The sequence below is a fragment of the Nestor notabilis genome, unplaced genomic scaffold (assembly GCF_000696875.1).
Source record: "Nestor notabilis isolate BGI_N333 unplaced genomic scaffold, ASM69687v1 scaffold28427, whole genome shotgun sequence".
Taxonomy (NCBI): Eukaryota; Metazoa; Chordata; class Aves; order Psittaciformes; family Psittacidae; genus Nestor; species Nestor notabilis.
In genome coordinates, this window is record NW_009936487.1 from 30,383 (window position 1) to 40,382 (window position 10,000).

The 10,000-nt window shown below is 41.2% G+C and overlaps 1 protein-coding gene across 1 annotated transcript in view; it reads right to left on the reverse strand.

Annotated features, from left to right (window-relative positions):
* The window catches only part of LOC104408701 (transcription factor COE3), a gene marked incomplete at its 3' end in the record, with an annotated part of 36,830 nt that extends 30,075 nt beyond the window's left edge, over positions 1–6,755 (reverse strand). The window contains exons 1-2 of the mRNA XM_010018373.1: positions 6,673–6,755; positions 3,553–3,697 (exon numbers count right to left, since the gene is read on the reverse strand). Coding sequence (XP_010016675.1) covers positions 3,553–3,697; positions 6,673–6,687 — 160 coding nt within the window. The remainder of the gene's footprint in view (positions 1–3,552; positions 3,698–6,672) is intronic.
* Positions 6,756–10,000: the final 3,245 nt, after the last annotated feature.

The following is a 10,000-nucleotide window of genomic DNA, read 5'->3' on the forward strand; positions in this document are numbered from 1 at the left end:
GTGTTTCTAGACTGGGTGCTGCAATACCAGCACTGTATTTTAACTAATGAGAGTGGTGTGTCTCTGACATAACCTGTTCGCCTCACGCATGGTCATTAACGCTTAAGCACACGCATTGGTTTTGACTCTCTGTTTCTAGAGGCAAATGCATTGCTGGGGAGGGTTTTACACAGCAAGGTGCACTACTGGTGCCCAAGTTTGTACATCTGGGATGAACCGCCTTTTGCTTTGTGTCCTGTGCTCAGCATTGTTTATAAGGGCTTTGTTCAGCCAGATTCAAAGAAATGGGGAAAAAACCCCCAAAATTCCCTATAAAATAAACCCCTCGATAATTACAGCACTAATATTTTTATATATTACTCAGTCTTCCCCTAGTAAACATCTCCACTGTACTGGTTTCCATTAATCAGTTAGCTCTCCTGAGTAATATCACAGCATTTGTCACCTTTCTCTGGATTCACAATATTGAGGCACTCAAACAGGCCTAATCTTGCCTCATGAAGACTTCTTTGTTCTGCCTGCTAAAATGTCTTGTAATTGTGCTTAGGATGTCCAGATGGCTGGCTGATACTCCAGCTGATAGGATTATACCTTTTACCTCTCCTAGGGCCATCTGTTCCCTTTAACTCGCTAAAACCCTGCAGCCTGGATTCAGTTGTCGTTATTGCATAAACCTAACAGCATTACAGGCACTTGGCATGCAAATCACTTCTGTGCTGCAGGCCTGGTGCTGGGACAGGACTTGCTTAAGGTTTAAACAGTGGAGGAGTCATTTATAGGGGGGGAGAAAAAAAGTGACAAGGCAAAAAAACCATTAAAACTTAGTTCTCCTCCGCTGTGCTGGGAGGTTTAACAATTGTCTTTCCTCCAGTTGTATTCAACTACTGTAAATAATTTGCCGTGCTTTTTGTGAGCTCAAAGGATTCAATGGCAACCTTCCACAGTAGCAGCAGGGGGAATTAGTTTACTTGGAAACGATCTGCGAGTGTGTGTATATACTGCTGGTGAATATTAGATGATTGGATAATGAGGTGTTAGCAAGGAGAGGCTACAGAGAAGTAAATATCTGTGGTTTTCGGCGGGCGCTATTCTTTAAAGAATGTGTTCCTAATGCAAAGCATACCATCCGAGATGGGAGATACGGCTTGATGGGGACGTCACTGACTTCAAGCATGACATAAACCACCATCATTTTTCGCAGGGTATCGGTATCTAGTGCTAATACCCTGACCAGAAGGGAACAAAGAGTTTCAAGTAAGCAGTGTTACGATTTAGGGAATTTTCTCTGCAGGTGACACCATCCCTGTTGTAAGAGGCTGAAGCTTATTCTGGCTCCATTGAAACCCTGAGAAGTTGAGTGGCTGATTCCAGCAGGAGCAGAACCTCTTGTTTTCCAAACATTGGTGAGGCTTATGGGGAGCACAGCCCAAACCGCACAGGTGCTGAGCACCCCCGAACTCCACCAGCTCCCAACATGGAACATTCGATACCCCAGCTCTGCCACTATCCACATCCAAGGGCATTTTGATTCTCTGTGTTACAGGAGTGTGCACTTGGGGTTATTTATTTCCCGTAATTGTTATAAAAAATGGGACCTTAAGAAGCAGTGCTAAGATTTTCACATTCATTTGCGACGGTGCAGCTTACTTGAATAGGTGTTTATGGGAGGTTAAGCAAAGAGGATTTGGCACTCTATTCTTAACATTTAAATAAAGCAAATCAATTACCATATCACAAAAGAAAGGAGCTATCGGTTAGTGACATTTTTTGTAGGTTTTCTGTAGCATGGAAAAGTGGCCTTTATTTTTCTAAGTGATATTTTCTGCTTAGAGTCAAATTCTTTTCATGCAGCTTACAAAAATAAATACTTGTATTTTGCTAAGATCATAATAGCTCATTAGAAGAGGCTGAATTTGGACCTAGACTAAAACCTAACACCACAGGGCTGAGCATGCTTACTTGAACCTATAATGTTGCTAGTTCTCGCTCTCTGGGGAAGGAGAGGACTAGGGGAGAGGATTCAGCCTTCTTAATTGTGAACCTCATTAGTGACGGTTGCTAGGCAAAACACACACCTACTTTCAGTGCATATGAAAGAGATAAACAATACGTCATAGACCATAATGACTCTGGTGCTCCGGGCGACCTTTAATTATTATATTTTTGTTCTCTTCTACCTTAGTTATTAATGCAGAAAAACAAATTAGTTTTGTGTGTGTAGACTGCAGCAGATTTGGAAATCGCTTTCCATGTTTTGAGGTCTAGAGCGTATTTTCTTCTGATAATTGTGGCTTGCCTCATTCATTTCTCTGCATGCCCATTGGTAAATACTATTTGGAACCTAAAATGACAATGATTGTATTAGCAGCTTAGTATTCTGTTATGACTTTAATTAATTTTATTAGTGTAAAAAGCCATGATCCTGTCAATATGTTAGTAACAACTGGCACAAGGAGTCCAGTGGAAACTGATGTACATCAAGTCACAGTGGTTTTGAGTATTCTAACTCTTGAAGAACTGGAGATGTATTTGACCCCTATGCATTTAATTTTTGGTTAGCTCTTTTGGTTTCCATCTGAAAATATTCTGGTCTGGTCTGATCTGGTCTGGTCTGATCTGGTCTGGTCCGGTTCAGTCTAGTCTAGTCTAGTCTATCCTATTCTATTCCATTCCATTCCATCACATTACATTACATTCTAATTTTATTTAATATCAGGTTACCTGCAAGCTGGTTTGTATTTTATGTTGTTGTATTTTACAGTGCGAACCAAGCGATATTTAAATCTAAATGATTATTTGGGGCTGTGTGGGAGAATAAATACATGTGTGCACATGTACGAGCACAGCTGTGATTGTGTGCGAGTGATTGGGAGGCTGATGGGCTCCAGAAAGATAGCATTTCACAATTCTGGATTTCCAGAGCCACTTTCCATTCTCCTCTTCATCTCAGCCTATCTTCTTTTAGCAGTTCAGGCAAGAAGTCAATCACATTGAGTGAGTCTGAAGAAAAACATTTTATGCTGTTTTTCTCATACAAACCCCCTCCTGCCGTAATCTGCAGTAAGGCCCAGCCACAGGAAATTGACCTCACAGTAAATTCTTTACAGATTCGGTCATGTTTTTACCATCCACTTAAACTTGCATACATAACCTGAGACTGTACCTCTGGATCAAGGAATATGACAAGCCAAAATAAAATCAAGTCAAATTAAATAGCAAGAAAAAGCTGCAAGCAAAACAAGACTGGGAAAAAAAAAATAGAAAAAGATGAAAAATTGGTTGTGACTGCAAAACTGTAAGCATTAAATAAAGAAAGAAGTCAGAAGCAAATTCAGAAGCGCCGTACTCTAGTTGACAAGGGCTGAGAAATACTAATGGACTTTTTTAATGGGTGGTTTGATGGATGAGAGAAGAAATTATGTAAAAGTAAATGTCGCAGTGCATCAACATAAAGTATGGTGAGAAAAAACAACAAAAAAGAATGGGAAAAAAAAAGGAAAAAAAAAAAAAGCATTGCAAATAAAAAAAAAAGACATGTAAATGTGTGCCTACCATTTTCCAGATAAGAAGGGGCCGTACCTTCTGAGGGGTCAAGGCGGCGAGCCCGCCTCCCGTGTTTGGAATTGTTGTGTACAAACATGTTGTCTGAGACAGCCAGCACGTGGCCATCCACATTGACTGTTGTTGATACAACAACCTGAAAAAAGAAAACAAAAGGCAAAACTGAAAACACCCTGCACGTCCTCACAAGCCTAGACACAGCATCAAGACCGTCTTTTAAGCTAAAGCACCACAGCCCGTCACTTTTCGCCTCAAACGAAGTGAGTGACAACTATGAATACATCTTTGTTGATGTGGCTAACACTGGTGATTTTTAACTCACAATTGTTTCTCTTCAGAACCTGCTACACTAATTAGAGTTTAATCTCCTATTATGCTAACAAATGAATTCAATTCAGGGAAATATTCTTCTAGCCATTAGTTTCAGAAACACCCCTCTAGCCACTCATTTTAAAAGCCACTGTTTTGATTGATCTGTTGATATATTGATTAGATAGTTTATCTAATTAAAATTTGTTCACTTGAGACTGTCTTCAAATGAAGGGTTGTGAGGATTCCAAATGAAAAAGCTTAATAAATCAGGAAGCATCGTAACTCCCCGTTTTTTTCTTCAGTAAATGATCTCCAGGTCAGTTTTACAATTACATTTAATGTCTGATAATGAACTTTTTTGCATCTGAAAAGAACGAGTTGAATATGAATAGTGAAAGTGTTTTCAATCCATGAAAAGTATCCCTTCTCAAGTTCATTTGGATGGTGATTGACCCTGGTATGTCAATGGAATTTCCTCCTTTATTTTGAGTGAAAGGCTCCTATTCTTGTGTCCAGGTTCAGAGTCCGGCCATAGAAGAGATGATGGATAGGGCCTTCTTTGGCTTCCAGCTGCTTCTCAGTAGAAAATGGAAAAAGAACATATGCAAAATGCACAACCTTCCCGATAAAAACACCTACACAATGGAGTTGTGAAACTCCTTCCGGAAACGATATTGCATGAACACAAGCCAAAGAGGAAACCCTGAGATGCGCCTGTGTTTGTGCGGAACGTGGCTTCGTAGGTTGATCCCTATTATCCCAGATAGACATTTACATCTTATTTTAATACTCCAGCATGGGCCCTGTGGTTTGGGTTCCAGGTTTTCTATATGATCACTGCAGTGTTTTCTTTGGGGTTTAATGTTAGTAGAGTCCTTAAAGTCATGGCTAAGTCTGGCCTTATCAATGCTATTGGTGACAGTGGCAAAAGCTGGTACAAATTTTAGCTTTCACCATCCATTTACTTTACTTTTGGATGTAACAGAAATGATTTCCAGGGCTCTCACACCAACTCCTGAGCACTTAATGAACAAAAACGGAAGGGGAAAAAACAGCATCCTTTTACACAGAGCTGGTCCAAGGCATCAGAAGAAATTTCTTGTCTGCTTCTATGTTTTGGATCACCTCTGATCCTGTTTCTTATTCACAACCCATAATTAGCTTTCAGCTATCACAGCACCTTTCCTATGTGTCCCGCCTCCTCTGAGACAGCCATCTGCGGTACCCTTCGGAACAGCCCGAGGGCAGCTCTCTGCCAGGCTGCTCTGCTTCCCTAGCTTTCTCCTCCCAGAAGTGGACACTTTCACTCTTGTCAGCACCCACTTTGGAGAGAGATGAGGTCTCACACTTGCCGTGGCTGCAGAGCTGCTGCCAGGCCACCGGGATGCCCACATTCGCCTTTAGTGAGGTTCACAGACTTTGAGAAATATCACAAAACACACAAGTGTGATTTTCAGCACAGATTTCTGGATTTGGTTCCTAGAGCACAGTATATTAAAAAGGCAGAGAAAGGTGTATATAAAACTGACAACTATTTTTGTTCTGTCATGTATATGTAGGTCAGTCACCAAGGGAAAATACTGTAGTTCAGCAGAAGAAAGTAGACATGCTACGCTTTGTTATATCGGCTTATTCCTGCAGCGCACCTTAAAGGAAGGTGCTGAGACAGTGAAACCAGTTAAAAATATTGTTCAAGATCTGACATACTGTTAAGTCCAGTTAAACCTTCTGAGAGGCAGGGAGATTAGCTAAAGAGACCCAGGGAAGTCTTTCTAGTGCCTACTGGCTCCATTGTCGACCACAAGATCATTCATGACTGATGCTTCATTTAGTCTTCGGTGAGACAAAGAGGACATTTCCACTCATTCCAGGTTTGACCTTCTGTTCTGCTCAGATGGATCAATATCACCAATGCCACGTGAAGCTGAGATGCATGAAAAATGGAAGCTTGGCTCAATTGTTTTGAAGAAAGATTTTTTCCAGCTACAGATCTTTTCTGTTGGCTGGCTCAAGGGTGCTGGCTTCACCGGCTGGTTGGCTGTGCATGGAAACAGATGTCACATGTTTTGCTATCAAGTTTAACCACAAGTTATTCTTCTCCAAAATAAGAAAGTTTTGAACATCTCAATGATACTTTATTATTAGTCCCAACTATCATTGTGAAACACTTTGAAATAAAAAGCATGTCTTTCCTAACAAGCATTTCAAATGACCCCAAATACGGAGGAAATCATTTGTCCATCACGTCAGCTGTCTCTCTGTGGTGTTATGATTCACCACAGGATATTTCAAAAGCTGTAAGGAGAAAGTGAAGTATTAAACATTTTCTAACACAACTGGAATAAAAACATGTGGGTTGGAGCACCAGTGTTGGATTTACAAGTTGTGAATGTGAAAAAACCCTGTGTGAGATCCAGACTTCTCTGCAGTCCACGGTCATGTCTTTCAGTAGGATAATGCTACTCACTCTCTATCAGCAAAACCTCTGCAGGTCTTAGCACACGCCACACTACAACAAAAGGTGTTAGTATGAAGGAAAACTAGGGAAATACTTCCTGAGGAGAGACCCACTTGCTTCAGCATTGATCCATTAGAGTCCAGTGCAGAACTCGGCAAGTCCCAAGATCCAGCACTTAAATTAGTGGGGAAAATGTAAAATACCAACAGCACTTCTTTTAATGGCACACAGCACTGAAACTACACTAAGTAGAAGCGCTGATACAGGGTTTTCATTAACAAAAGTTCAAGATGAACATGTAAGTTCTTTATACATCATTTATTCTTTAAGGGAATCCGTACCTGGAATCTTCGCATGTCTCGCGGGTTGCCTGCATTCTTCAAACAGTTCTGATTGCACTTGAGGAAAAACTTTAGAAAGAATCTATAAAAATACAAAATTGAAATCTATTAGATTCATCAAAATGTAAATCCAATTTTAAGAAAGTTTAATAAAATTTAATCATAAATAGTTATTCCCAAATGAATACCGGCAGTGAAATATGACTTTCCTATTAGTTAATGAACTTATTTTAAAACATAAGATCTCTGTCATAAACAGCACATTATTGCCAGGGAAAGGCAAATTTATATTTTTAATTTTTCAACAACTACAAATGTATTGACTCCAGGCCATATCCTTAGCTCGGTGTGGGAAAGTTGATTTCAATGACTCATTGACTTCAAAGGCAGTGACTTACACCAGATGAGAATTTGTCTCTATTTTTTTAATGCATTTTATTTTTTTCACAACTTGTATTAGCAGTAATGACCTCTATGTCAAAAAATTCCAAGGTAATGAATGATCAATCTTCTGAAAAACACTTGGCTTTGCCTCCGGTTTGGAAACTCTCGCTATTCAAAGGGACTCGATCCAACTCCTGCTGACTCCAGGGAGATCCAGGCAGGATCTGCCCACCGGCAAGGCCCCGGTTCTCTCATTGTTTTTGAAAGGAAAAGAACATGGCAAATTAGGCCCTGTCTTACGACCTTTTCAACCTTTGCCAGCCTTTAACTGTAAGGAGTCACTTACCCGGGGATGGAAATCCAGCTTATTTTTGCTGAGCGGCAACCAGCAATTATTTAGGACTAACCCTTATCATCTAGGCATCTCCCTATAAACCATTTTTGTAGCAACGCTGCCTCCTGGGAACACAGCAAGCACTTAGAGGAAGGGGAAAAGCTTGGAAAGATGCAAACTCTTTTATGCTGCCCTCCCGTACCGGAGGAACGAGCTGATAGGGGATGTCTCCACCCTCCACTCTTCCATCCTGCCCTGACACAGGAGGATGTCCACAGCCTAACACTGCCTCTTTTGTTTATGTAGCTGTGTTTTCATGTTTCACAATTAAATCAATATGTTTTTCAGGTCTGGATTTTGGCTAATGACTGACAGCTAAAAACAAGCAAGGCTCAGGATTTTCTCCTCACCCAGAGTTTCTCAGGTGCTCCAGTCCGGCAGCTCGTGCTGCCCAACTTCATACATGTTGAATAGCGAGGTTATAAAGAGCTTTTACATTTAGAATATGAGCACCTATTATTTATTCATGTCAATCTTTATGAGTGACTGGAACTACTCTGGTTGTATAGACCTCACAGAAGTTACCGTGTGCCAACAGCATTCCTGGTAGGAGGCAAGCCAGGCCCCTCTCCCCTTCTTCAACACCCGACACGGCCCAGCCACGGCTGACAGAAGGTACGACTGAGGCTGTATCACATTGTGCTCACTCCTGCAGAACTTTGAGTGTCAGACAGGAGCATTACAGAAGTATTCCCATATCACAAACTGGTGCTCTTAATCACAGCTCCTCTTCCTCTTCAGTTAAACCTTGAGCAGGACCCTAATATTAATACAGGATGCTAATACTGATGGAACGATCTCTCATATCAGAAAGTCAAACAGGAAACAACTAAGTTTACTGAAACTGTGCATAAATATGTCAATGCTGTCAGTTCGGCATGTGCTGAAATGCACGTTTCTTTAAAACTTACTATTCCAGAATCATGGAATCATGGAATGGTTTGAGTTGGAAAGGACCTTATGATGATCCAGTTCAAACCCCCCTGCCATGGGCAGCAACACAAGATCTGTAAAGGAGGCTTTAGCTCTTGAGCTGAAAGAGAGGCGGATTTCCATGGTGGTTGATGTGATCTCTAGCTTGGATGCTCACTTAAACTCAGGTTTTCTGAGCACTATTGCAGGGACACTATTAATGACTCCACGAAACTCCACCTTTGTTAGCAATACCTTCATCCTAATTTATCTGCCTTGGTTTTCGGGAGGTTAGAGGTTTGGGTTTTTTTCGTGAAGATACTTATGATCTCTAGATTAACTGAGTATAGGCTAAGGGTAATGGCATTTCTGTCATACCTCTAGTCCACCCACAGACTGATGATGTGCAAGGCCCAGCTAATGCATGTCAGTACAGGACCACCAGGCACTGGGGAGTCTGGAGCTGGGACTCCTGCTTTACAGCTCCTTAGTGCCACAGCCAGGCTGAAGAGGAGTATCTTATCTATTATTTTTTTTCTGATCTCAAATGGGTGTTGTGAGGCTTATTGAGCTAATGTTTGTAAATTGCTCGGCAATTCTCCAATGAATTGTGCACAACGAATGCTAAGTATTGCTCCTCATGGATTGTTTTTAACGTGAAGCATTCACGATGAATTGTTTCTATACAGAGAGCTCACATCCTGTCAAAAAAAAAAGGGCCATTAAGCACCCTTTGACTAAAACATCAACTGGAACTGGTATTTGTTCAATTATTTGGTGAAAAGGACCCACTCTTGGTAGAATTAGACATCTTCAAGCTGACTAGGATGACCCTGAGCACTGAGCTAAATAATGAAGCTACAGGCTGGGGTGAACACAAGCAGCATTCGTGTTTCAGCTCTGCCACATTCCTTGATACTGAGGTATTTTATTTCATTTTTTAAATCTGTGTTTTCAGAGAGTTCAGGTGGCATCAAGGTAAGATTTCCAGAGGGACACAAGGTAAGTTTAAAACCATGTTCCCAGGCAGAGCATCTCTCAAAACTTGCCAAGAGAAGACGACTGACTTGGCCATTCCTCTCAGCTGGCCAACAAGTACCATGGGTGCTATGAACGCATCCTTACAGCAGGCATAACAGGGCCAGATATTTTCTCTGTGAGCCCTGTGCTCCCGAGACATCTGTGTGACACAGCAAGAAGCAAGGAGCTGGATCAGAGCTTCACTTGCTTGTGTCTCAAGCTTTGTTGCTACCAACAGATTGAGAATGCAGGCCTTCCTAGACATGGCTCTCCCTGCTATATATTGTATTGTCAGCACAAATCGTAGTCTTCTTTAATAAATACATCCTTGCAGAGTACCCTTCCTAAACACACTCCTAAAACACTGATACGGAGAAAAATGCAGTCTTTGTGATATTCCTTTGCTCTGATTTTTTTCCCCCCGCTGTTAGAAAGGGGACTTCTACCACCTTAATTAAAATGTATTACCTACCACAAGACTTCCCCATTTTAAGATAGAATTTACATCTTTTATTAACTCACCTCACCTATACACTTAGCCCGCGATGCCTCTCAACGCCCATCTGCCAGCCGTATACAGTAAGTCACTTGATATTCCACCCACCAATTTTTCCTAAC